Source organism: Hyperolius riggenbachi, chromosome 7 (genome assembly GCF_040937935.1).
Source record: "Hyperolius riggenbachi isolate aHypRig1 chromosome 7, aHypRig1.pri, whole genome shotgun sequence".
NCBI lineage: Eukaryota > Metazoa > Chordata > Amphibia > Anura > Hyperoliidae > Hyperolius > Hyperolius riggenbachi.
In genome coordinates this window covers 225,301,089-225,313,978 of record NC_090652.1, presented here as the reverse complement: position 1 = coordinate 225,313,978, position 12,890 = coordinate 225,301,089, and the positions used below count along the sequence as shown (strand labels likewise).

At 43.4% G+C, this 12,890-nt stretch overlaps 1 protein-coding gene across 8 annotated transcripts in view; it reads right to left on the bottom strand.

The window, feature by feature from the left end:
• Positions 1–12,890, bottom strand: part of AGAP1 (ArfGAP with GTPase domain, ankyrin repeat and PH domain 1) — a 589,384-nt gene that overhangs the window by 49,833 nt on the left and 526,661 nt on the right. For all 8 annotated transcript variants that reach the window (XM_068245326.1, XM_068245327.1, XM_068245325.1 and 5 more), the window contains one exon: positions 2,357–2,511. In XM_068245326.1, the coding sequence (XP_068101427.1) occupies positions 2,357–2,511 (155 nt within the window). The remainder of the gene's footprint in view (positions 1–2,356; positions 2,512–12,890) is intronic.

The window sequence follows — 12,890 nt, the reverse complement described above, 5'->3', positions numbered from 1 at the left end:
GTGGTTCCCCCAAAATAGATAATATGGCAGCAGCAGCTCCCCCAACATACACAATTTGGAAGCAGTTCCGCAAAATATGCGAAACCTGGCAGCGGAACACCCAAAATACATATAATCTGGCAGCAGTGGTCCCCCAAACATACACAATCTGGCAGCTTTTCCCCAAAATATGCATAATCTGGCAGCAGCCGTTCCCGTAACATACACATAATCTGGCAGCTGTTCCCCAAAATACGCATAATCTGGCAGCAGCCGTTCCCGTAACATACACATAATCTGGCAGCTGTTCCCCAAAATACACGTAATCTGGCAGCTTTTCCCCAAAATATGCATAATCTGGCAGCAGCCGTTCCCCTAACATACACATAATCTGGCAGCCGGTTCCCCAAAATACATAAAAGCGGTTCCACAAAAATGCAGATAATCTGACAGCAGTTCCCCCAAAATAGGTACCCCCAGCATAGGTAGCCAGGTCTATAGGTGTCCCCAGTATAAGTAGCCATGAGTATACGTGCCCAGTATATGTAGCCAGGGGTATACGTGCCCAGTATATGTAGTCAGGGGTATATGTCCCAGTATATGTGCCCAGTATATGTAGCCAGGGGGATATGTGCCCAGTATATGTAGCCAGGGGGTATATGTGCCCAGTATATGTAGCCAGGGGGTATATGTGCCCAGTATATGTAGCCAGGGGGTATATGTCCCCAGTATATGTAGTCAGGGGGTATATGTGACCAGTATATGTAGTCAGGGGGTATATGTGACCAGTATATGTAGCCAGGGGGTATATGTCCCCAGTATATGTAGTCAGGGGGTATATGTGCCCAGTATATGTAGTCAGGGGGTATATGTGCCCAGTATATGTAGTCAGGGGGTATATGTGTCCAGTATATGTAGCCAGAGGTATATGTCCCCAGTATATGTAGCCAGAGGTATATGTCCCCAGTATATGTAGCCAGGGGGTATATGTGCCCAGTATATGTAGCCAGGGGGTATATGTGCCCAGTATATGTAGTTAGGGGGTATATGTCCCCAGTATATGTAGCCAGGGGGTATATGTGCCCAGTATATGTAGTCAGGGGGTATATGTCCCCAGTATATGTAGTCAGGGGGTATATGTGCCAGAATAGGTAGCCAGGTGTCCCCCCAGCAGGAGGAGAGCAGCGCAGAGAAGACAGAGCTGTGAGCAGCGGTGGAGAAGGGGGCCATCTCCCCCCCCTTCTCTCACCTCGGGGCTCTCCTTCCCTCACTCTCCCCTCCACAACTAATGTGCGGGCAGCCGGCAGGACTTACCTCTCCTCCTCGTCGGAACACCGGATCTGCATGCCGCAAGTCTGGTCTGGTTCAAACCAGAGCAGCGGCACGCAGATCCGGTGCCGGAACGAGGAGAGGTAAGTCCCGCCCGCTGCCGGCTGCCCGCACATTACTTGTGGAGGGGTGAGCGAGGGAAGGAGAGCCCCGAGTTGAGAGAAGGGGGGGAGATGGCCCCCTTCTCCACCGCTGCTCACAGCTCTCCTTCCACTGCGCTGCTCCCTCCACACAAGCCAGCGTGGACGGCGTCCACCCTAGGGAAATAGTAAGTGGACGCCGTCCACACCCCACTCGACCCCTGCTTTCACGTAAACTTAGTTAGTTTGCTAGTCTTGTGTCTATGGTGTGAAAGACTTGAAAAAAAACAACAACAAAAAAACAACAACAGTGTAATTTAAAGGTGCTGTGCTTACTACACAGGCAGGGGTGGAGCTAGGCCCAGGCAAGCCAAGCAGTCTCAGACACCGTAGGGGCCTCCCATGCTGCCTGGGCCGCACTGTCTGTGTCTTGCATGGCTGGCACTGCTGCCCCGTCACTCACAGTCCTCAGATCAGTGGCAATGTAACCAGAGGGGAGAGTGGCGTAGAGACCACAGAGTACACTTCAGATGCGAAAGTGGGGTCATTGCTCATTTGATGCATTTGAAGTGTGCTGCACTGTTACTGTGCACTGCTCTCCTCTCTTTGCATTGTCGCAGGTCTACGAGTGCTGGGGATGGGGAGGCAGCAGGAAGCTACATTCCCCTTGACACCAATGCCCTATATGGTGGGGGAGAGACAAACCTTTGGCTACCTATACTGGGATGGCTATCTTTACTGTGGGACATTTTGGTTACCTATACTGGGGAGAAAGAGGGCTGCAACATTGGCTACCTACCCATACTGGAGGGCTTTGTTTTGTTGGTTGGGGGCACCTCTGGCTACCTAAAAGTGAGAAGGAACCTCTAATTGGGGGGAGGACGGCTACAAATTATGTGCTGCGTGGGGCCAAATATCATAGCAGCACCTTAGCAGAATATTTATGTGATGATGTAACAGATGCTTACCTTGTTTTTGCTACTTTCACAGGACTGTAGACTGGCCAGAATTTGGCTCTCTATTGCCTGTACCCAGGCATCCCGCTCTTCATAACTCGTGGCTTCAAAGTGCCAACTCTGGCCAGTGAGGGACACAATAATAAACTCAAAGTTTTCCTCTTGTTCTGAAACAAAGCAATGAAAAAGAAAAATACAGTTTACATCATTTAAAGCCAAACTTCTACACACGTGTAGTAGAAATTGAGCGTAATATAAGCAAAAAATATAAACATACAGGTTACATTCATTATTTTTTTTTCAAATTAAATGACAAGAATTTCCAGAGATGAACAGGTCAGTTGAGTATAAGTAAAATGCACTGAGCATTACAGCTTCCCTTATAGTACATAAAACCACCTGTCACTATAATAGACCAGGCAGAAAGACATGGGGCCAATCTCAAGTTTTGCAGGAAAGTCTAAGCCTGGTAACACACATCCAAACAGGTGAAATGGACATATCTCAAGAGTTCCTCGAGATAACACAGAATGTTTCGCCATGTACAGTATTTTTCGCCGTATAAGACGCTCTGGAATATAAGACGCACCTAGATTTAGAGGGCAAAAACCAGGGAAAAAAAATATAACCTGTACATAGTGCGTCCATATTTCAGGAGCGTCTTGTATATGTCCTCCACCAAATGGTGTCCTCCTGTGTACATGTCCTCCCCCAAATGGTGTCCTCCTGTGTCCTCCTAGGTCCCTATGTCTCCTCCTGTCTCCCCCATGTCTTCTCCTGTATCCCTATGTCTTCTCCTGTCTCCCCCTGCCTCCAGTCTCCCCCATGTCTCCAATCTCCCCCATGTCTCCTCCATGCTTGCTCTGGCCTCCCCATGCCTTCTCTGGCCTCCCCCATGCCTCCTTTTGTCTCCCTAATGCCTCAAACATGTGTCCCCCATGCCTCCTCTGGCCACCCTTGATCTTCCCATGTCTCCATAATGTGTCCCCCATGCCTTTTCTGGTCTCCGCCATGCTTCCTCCAGTCTTCCACTGTCTCACCCATGTGTCCCCGCTGTGCCTGGCTTCATCCCCGCATACCTCTCCTCCCCTCTCCTCACTCCCCCATGTATCTCAGGGACCCCCCATGTGAGCAGCGGCAGTGAGTGACTTACCTCCTCCATCATGCCTGCAGCGATTGAAGACATCCGGCTTCTGCGAGCGGCTTCCTCTAGTGCCGGCTTCTAATGACGCGTTATTGATGACGCGTCATTAGAACCTGGCACCAGAGAAAGCTGCTCGCAGAGGCCGGATGTCTTCAATCGCCACAGGCATGAAGGAGGAGGTAAGTCGCCCACTGCCGCTGCTCACACGGGGGTCCTTGAGATACATGGGGGAGTGAGGAGAGGGGAGGAGAGGCATGCGGGGACGAAGCCAGGCACAGCAGGAGACAAGGCAGGGAATCCTGATGGCGGCGGGTTGGCGGTTCGTATCGGCGGGCGTTCGGAAGTTGGGGATTCCCTGCCTTTGCCGTATAAGATGCAGGGACTTTTTCTTCCCATTTTTGGGGGAGAAAAAGTGCGTCTTATACGGTGGAAAATACGGTATGTTATCTGCTTGTTTCCATTCTGGAAAACAGTTTTTATGCCTACTGTAATTCTAGTCTGAACACAGAATCTCCATATTACCACTGCAGCCGGTATCTCTGGATCTGTTACATTGTTTAGGAACAGAATTAACTCAAGGAAATTATTATTTTTTTTATCATATGCCGAATTTATAACTTCCAGGTCAATTAACACACCACATGTGTACAACTGTCACTAGCTACTTTGTATAGTAGTGCGAAAGCTCTTTCTGAATCAGGCTTAGTTTAAAGGACATGAGAAGTTAGAGAACTGTCCTTTTAAATAATTGTACATTGCCTGGCTGTCCTGCTTTTACTTATAGACCCTGAACAAGCAAGCCGATGAGATGCTGTGACTGAAGTCTGACTAGATTTGCTGCATGCTTGTTTCAGGTGTGTGGTTCAGACACTACTGCAGCCAAAGAGATCAGCAGGACTCCCAGGCAACCAGTTTTGTTTAAAAGGAAATCATCATGTCAGCCTCCGTATCCCTTTCACTTCAGGTCCCCTTTAAACAATGTAAAGATAAAAAGTCTTGTTGATGAGAACTAATACTTGATACCATGGCCTATATGCAATTAACTTTATCTCCTGAGTTTTCTCCTAGGTGGTATTTTCAAATTTGTCAATAAAATTGATTTTAAGCCATCAGCAAGCAAAAAAAATTTCTAAATAATTTTAACAGGACTTTTTCACCTACTTTTTGGTACTTTTTCCATTGCAAAGTGCTGAAAAGTTATTCTAAACCAAAGCTAAAGAATTTCATCCTAGGAGAAAACACTAATTGCATATGGGCCCATATGATAAATACAAGCAACCCACTATCATTTTATTATGAAGGATGGTGCAGATATTTTACATGATAGGGAAAATGTAAAGTGTTCATACACTGATCAAATTTTACTTTTTTTCTTGATAGTCCCCAACTAAGTTTGACCTATCCTTTACCCTCCGAGTCTAGTTTACACCTAATCTCACCCCCTGCCCTTTTCTAAACCAGACATCCCCCTGTTGTGAGCTGAACTCCAACATTAAAGAGTACTTGAAGTGATGTGGCATTATGAAATAAATATGTGAGCACATTGCCTAACTCACCAACTTATAACTTGCCTAAGGTCTCTTTTTTGTTGTTGCAAGGGTTAATAAATTAGATCATTACTGGATCAGTCAGAACACTTGGACTGCAGTGGCAGCTACCATGAAAACTAATTAGAAACCATAAAACTTTTGTGTGGCCTGTGAAAGCAGGACAGTGAATTAAAAGCTCAACAGATCATAATTTCTCTTTGTGGAAGATAAGTGAACAACATAAATGAATGTTTTATCCCAAAATAAGACTATGGGACTCCAGGAAATTTGTATTTAGTATTACGACTAAAGATACAATTACAGTACTTGTCTTTTAAGAGAGTCTATTACTGTAAAACTATAACCTTACCCTAACATGATACTGTCACTAAGCTTTAACACTAACCAAACCTTAACACTCCTTCAGACTCCCTAAGCTGCCCTAATCCATGAATGCCCCCAGTAAGGCAATGTGAATGTACTTTGTGGCGAATATATCATAATTCGCTAGTCAAAGTCATTTTTCTATTACTCCTTTTATATATTACATGGCTGGCTGGATTTAAACTGCTAACTTGTTGTGCTAAATATACTGCTTGGCTAGACTGAAAAGCACTCTGTTTGTGATGATGGGATTGTGGGAGGTGTTTGAACAACAACAAACAACAACAAATAACATTTGTAAAGCGCTTTTCTCCCGTAGGACTCAAAGCGCATAAGCATGGCTCAGACCATCGTGATACAGAGGAAGAATTTTATAAGTCCGGAAATGCCAAGCTAAACACCTGGATTTGAATAACTCCAGGGATGGTGTGGTCTTTACCGGGTGTGGCAGGGAGTTCCAAAGAGTAGGGGCAGCATGACAGAAGGCTCTGTCTCCAGATTTTTTGAGGTGCACTCTGAGAGTGACTAAGTTTATAGAACTTGCTGATCTGAGGTTATGAGAGGTGTGGTGCAGGTCTATAGCTGTTCATTGCATCTGGATCCATGGAAGGTTTTTTTAAGAAGGGGCTTGACGATTCCTTCTTTTAGAGAGGTAGGAAACCTCCCTGCTTGCAGAGAGCAATTTACTATTTTGTGACATGTTGGACCAAGCAGGTCAGGGCATTTCAGCATATGTTTAGTTGGTCCAGGTTGCAGGTTGTCTGGCGGAGGTGATGGAGGATGTCTGAGATCTCTTCCTCACTAATACTTTTGAAGTCAGTCCAGGGTGTTTTTCCCCTTTAGCTGAACGGAAAGCCAAGCTTCTACTTACCGACTCAGTTAAAGGATACCCGAGGTGACATAAGACATGATGAGATAGACAATGGTAGGGATTAGATTGTGAGCTCCTTTGAGGGACAGTTAGTGACAAGACAATATATATATACTGTACAGCGCTGCGTAATATGTCGGCGCTATATAAATACTAAATAATAATAATAATACAGTGCCTAGCACACAAATAACTATGCTGTGTTCCTTTTTTTTCTTTCTCTGCCTGAAAGAGTTAAATATCAGGTATGTAAGTGGCTGACTCAGACAGGAAGTGACTACAGTGTGACCCTCACTGATAAGTAATTCCTCTTTTTACCTCTTTCTTGCTCTCAGAAGCCATTTTCTGCTTGGAAAGTGTTTTATAGTTGGAATTTCTTATCAGTGAGGGTCACACTGTAGTCACTTCCTGTATGAGTCAGGACTGAGTCAGCCACTTACATACCTGATAGTTAACTCTTTCAGGCAGAGAAAGAAAAAAAGGTACACAGCATAGTTATTTGTGTGCTAGGCACTGTACATACACATGTCTATCTCATGTCACACGTCACTTCGGTTATCCTTTAAGCCAAAAATCAACTGAAACAGGCAAAAGGTGGCCAGACACCATACAATCAAAAGATCACAATTTACACCAATTTGATAATTACGATTGGTTGTTCTGAAAAATCAAAAGCTTTTTTTTTTTTCATTCGTTCGAGAAATATGATCGATTTTAGCGTTTTTGTTCAATAAAAAGAAGATCGGGAGTGTTGGATTTTTTTTAATCAAAATTGTATGGTGTGTGGTAGATTGTCAATTACTTGATGTACAGACCAAAACAATTTTTTTTCATAATTGGGGGAAAATTGAACAAATGTGTGTGGTACATTGGTCAGATTTTTGAAATCTTACGATCAGTCAGAAACATTGATTGCAATTCTTGAATTGAAAAGATAATTAAAAAATTGTATGGTGTGTGTCCCCCCCCCAATAGTACACTTACCGTAACAACATGGAAGATTACTTTCAAGTTTTATATCTGGATTTTTTTAAACTTTTAGCAACACTTGCCCATTTATTGATGTTTTATTCTCAAAACTAGATAAATGTGCAAATTTCTGTGTTGCATAACATTTTAGTAAGAGGGTTTTTTGGTCCTTTTTAGCCCCTTACACACTCCTTGATGTTCTGGTTCACCATGAGCTTGCTGGATAGTCTATAACTCTGGGTGTTTCAAGTCCTACTGCATAGAGCCACATTAATCATGCATTGCACTGATGAGGACCCAACCAGTCTGAAACAGTCTGTATCCATTTTGGATTATTGTGACTCTGTACAACAAGCTGACATCACCGCATCCCAGCAGTTCTGGAGGTGTGTTTAGCTTTCAGGGACAAAATAGGATTATCTGCATATTCAGCAGTGATGCATTGTGGGAGACCTCATATGCCAACTCCAACCTGAATAATCGTAAATACCTTCGGTTTTAAGAAGGCAAATTTCTGTTTTGCAAAACTAGATAAATAACATTCTTATTTCCATAAAATGAATTTATCATTAGGAAGCAACGAACAGAGCGCTGTAAATTGTATAAGGCACAGCACGGCTATATATTCTATGCTTTATCAGTTGTATTGGAAAAGGTCCTGTTTTTTCATCTCCCCCAGAAAGCCTAGCCCTACACCATTCCTCCATACTTCCCTGTAAGAATCTGCTGTATAATGGATAAGCTCATTCCCCCGCTCTGACAAGATGCACATAGGATTCTGTGCCTAATTAAAAGGTGGATCCCCAGGGTTACATTACTGTGTGGAGTCAATGATGACACCATGTTAAGACTGCAATATTGGATGTCACACAGCTCACTATCCTGTCAAGCAAATCTCACCAATAAATATACCAGCTCGAGGGGAAATCAAGCTACTCTCAGGCTCCATCATCATACACTACGGCACCCAGAGTGTTAAATCACAGGGAGGCAGAGCTGGAAATCTTAAATAAATAAAAATCCAATCTTTTATTATCCAAAAGCCAGTGTGACGCGTCCCCCAGCCGGGATCCAGCAAGTCAATTTGTGACCCCTGACCTCCCTGACCTTTAGCAAAAACGGCAGCCTGCGCATGCAAATGGCGTCCGCCATAAGAGCGGCGGGGGAGAGACGGGGGAGGGGGCAGAGTCTCGGGAACGAGAGAAAGACGCGGGAGAGTGGAGAAGGGAGAGGGAAAAAAAAACAAAAAACAAATTAAAAAGCTGTTACTTAAATGTCACAGAACACAATTGTTTTTGGCTACAGATCATTACACTTGATACGAACACATTACACACACAGCCACATTATGTGTGCGCGTGCAGATTTATATATATATATATATATATATATATATATATATATATATATATATATATATATATATATATATATACATACATACATACATACATACATACATACATACACACACACACACACACACACACACACACACACACACACACACACACACTGACATGGATGTCTACACAGCCTCTGTTACAATAACAAGTGTTAAGATGCTTGACATGTTATGAAGCCTTGTCATCTATAACACAACAAACTATTGTCCCTTTTATTGCTGTTATCTGATATTTAAGGCTCCAAAAGGTTCCCCACAGAGGGTATTGAATGGGGTACATTGTCGAGAAGTCAGGTATGCGTAGGAAATAACATCTTCTGCAAGATCAAACCATTCTATGAATTACTTGTGATGGGACTATGACACTTTTGTTTGTGAATGTTCAATGCAATACAATGCTGAGTGTTTCAAGCAGTTGTATGGCAATGGTCGGCACATGATGACACTTGACACGGTAAATTATTAACCCTTAGCAACATCTGTCAATACAGTAGCAGACCCTAACACATCTCGAGTGCTGGACTGCTATATTTCATTTGAATTAGCCATCAGCTCATATAGCCACATATCAAACAAATGGCCAAGCAGTGATTGAGCTGAAGATCAAGACTGAAGATCGCAGAAAAGATGAACTGCATTAAAAACATAAAATGATGGATGTAGCAGCAGACACTCAGTGATAGCTGTAATATACTAAACTATTAATTGGCCACACAACCATTTCCAAGGACATTATTGGCAATGAAAGTTGGGGAAAGTGACTAGGATTTGTTTGTACATTATGGACTTATTTCCAGCCGCGGACCGCAGATGTTTTCATCATGCGATTTCGGATGCAGAATCACCTATTGAAATTAAAAGGCTGCATCTGATTCGCATAGAGTCCCCCCTCAAAAAAAAAAATGGTGGTGGCTGCAGTTATTCGCAGACAGCATCCAAATCTCTATAGCTGTGCATGGCATTTGGCTGCGGCTTGGGAAGTGCACTGGTGCAGCGTCCAATTCGGAAATGCTAAGCTTTCCTTAAATTATGGAATTATTAGAACAAGATTTGACCAACAGTTTTGTTTAGGAGGCTGCATCTTGGCAGGGAGGTGGAGTCAGCAATTTTGGGTACCTGGAGTCAGAGTGTTCATAAACTGATGAGTCAGATGATTTTTTTTGTCCCAACTCCACAGACCTGGTAAGTATTATGTATTAGACTAAGGAGTCGGAGTGGAGGAGTTGGCTTTTAGAGCCGGACCTGAACAAGCTCATATCCAGGTATTATGCAAGATAATTGAACATGAATATGTTATTAGAATAATAATAAATAAGGTTAAGTCACTATGGGCAGACTGGGGGTAATGGGGGATGTATCTTCACATGACTGGTTGGACTTTGAGGGGAACTATATGAAAACTGTTATTTTCTCACAGGACAATCTGATTCATGTGCGGTGGTTTCACCAGGTCTATTACACCCCTTTGAGACTCTGTAAATTTACAACTGATACTACTGCCGCTTGCTGGCGTTGTGGTTTTAGCCTCCTCCTTCCAACCGTGCAGCAGAATGCATTCACTTGTTTCTGGCCCATTCTGCTAAATGACGCTATACTGAAACAAACCCTTCACAAAAACCTAATCTCTTCAGACGCAGCAAAACCATTAGTGGTTTTGGTGCACCCAGTGAATTAAAAATGAAGGAGAGTATTATTAACCCAATAAAGCGCCTAGTGGCAAGAGGGGATGTTTTGCGTGTGAATCTACCTGCTGTTTATGCTGTAGTACCATCATAAACGGGACCCTAACCTTGTCTATGAAAATATTTATAAAGTATTTGCCAAAGTTTATACGCCATTTATTTATTGTCATATCCATGTAATCTTTCATACATAGGTGGAACCTCACTAAAGTTCCACACCAGATTGAATAAACGGTCTAACATTAAACAGGAGAACTAAAACATGGACTCTCCAGTCATTTTTATCATACCCATAATAAGAACTTTAGTCTTTTAAAAGCCGTTATAATTGAACAAGTAATGCACGATTATAAACATGAATGATTTCGCATTCTTTGTAGACGCGAATCCTACTGGCATCTCAAACTTGATTTCACTGTCTGACATATATATTTTCAATATATCTTGTTATATTTATCTATATATCTTTATACACACATACATATATCATTGTATATTTTTTACATTTATTGTAGTATAGTCGGGACGCAATTGCAATGCATAGGTGCACTTTCTTGTACTGCTGTGAGCCATTCAGCATTAATTCACCTTAAGCCTGCCCCTTTTTATAATAAGATTATGGCAATATGAAATTAATATATTATTAAAATCCCCCTCCTGCTCCTTCTTGTCTAATTCCCTCATTTATGTCTATTTCCCTCTAAGAACATACGCAGTAATTTTTCAGTATCCTAAAATATGGCCCTGTTTTGGGGCTCATAAGTATCCTACCACTCTCTCTACATATTTGCATAACCCCCAGGGCCGGTTCAAGGGGCCCTGAGGCCAACTACAGCACCGCCACCCCCGAACCCCCCCCCCGGCCACTACTGTTCTGCTCCCCAGGGTCGGCGCTGCTGGGGCCTCAGCAGAGGTCAGGGCCCCGGGGCAAATGCCCCTTTTGCCTCTATGGTAGTGCCGGCCCTGATACCCCCCCCCCCATTTTTTTTGGGGGGGGAGGGGGGGAACCAATGACCTATACAGCTACTAAATATTGCTAATGAAATCTATATATATTATATTTTATTTGACCTGAGTTAATGGCTGATTCTCCAGGAAATAGATAGGCTGTTCCCTCTTGTAATGTCCTTATGCCCAATAAATCCTTAGAAGCGACCCAGTGTCTCCCGCTGTGTGAATACTTCAGTCGCTGCAGCACTGCTTAGTAACCGGGCAACGCTCATCTCCCTTCTACATACCTGGACCATTGCTATCCCACGAAGGAACTTGCACTGCCTTCCTACCCCTGGGGGATTCTACATCTGACCACCTCCATGAGAGCCTGGTCCCTGGCTGGCCTTAAAGGGACACACACCTTCTCTGGCTGGTTTCTGCAAACAGCAGCATTTGAACCAGATGAGACCTTTCCTGGATAGGACGGTATACAGCAGGGGTCCCCAAACTTTTTTGGTCAAGGGCCAGGTCAACATACTTCAGACAGTTGGGGGGCCGGAACATACATAAAAGGATGTTGAAAAACATTACAATAAATCTAGGTATTGATTTCCCCCAATCATGCCTGGAGGAGAACTCCCAGCAGCAGCCATTCAGTCATGCGGCGCTCGAAGAACGTCTTTGTGCACCAGACAGTGAAGCATACCCAGGTGACAACCTGCCCTCCAATTGGACAGGAGTGTCACCGGATGCAGAAATGGATTGGAAGCCACCAAATTACTGCTCACTGGCTTCTGTAGTATGTGAATTGGTGGTACCAGCACTGCTATTCTATATGTGGCCCGCCAATATTTAAAGGTGCAGTGGGCCACATCTATAAGATACATTTAGTGTTTGAGGGCCGGTGAAAAACCCTCAGGGGGCCGCATTCGGCCCACGGGCCTTAGTTTGAGGACCACTAATATACAGATTGAATATCTTGCTCTCTCTTTTTTTGTCTTTTGCCTACTCAGTGGAATATAGAGCTGCCTATGCTGGGAAAGCCTGATTGCACCTCCTAACGGGATCAATCCAATTCCCATTCATTTGCCTGTGGTTTTATGCCTGGTACACACCATGCAATTTCCCATCAGATAGATGGGTCGATAGATAATTTCCGACTGATCCGATCAGATTTCCGATCGTTTTTCTGATAAATTTTCTAATCACTTCTATGCAAATCAGAAAAACAATCGAAAAATTAGATCAGACCTGTCGGAAATTATCTATTCGACTAATCTATCTGATGGGAAATTGCATGGTGTGTACCAGGCTTTAGCCCCGTCACTTTTTGAGATGGGAATGTCCACTAATTCAGGCCTTTTTGTCTAAAATACTCTCCTTTATAAAGGATCAATTACATTTGCCAGTTATGTCTGCCTTTAAAGTATGCTTGGGGCTGATAAAGTAAGTACGGGGCTGATAGAGGGGCTATTGCTCAATAAAAATAAAATAAAAATAAAAAAACGCTGTTGAAGCTACTGTTTCTCTATATCAGAAAGACAGTTGCCTTGCAATGAAAGAAAAGGTTGATCCTCCAAGCTCAATATGGATTAATCTAATTAATTCTGCCCTCCCTCCCCTCCCCAG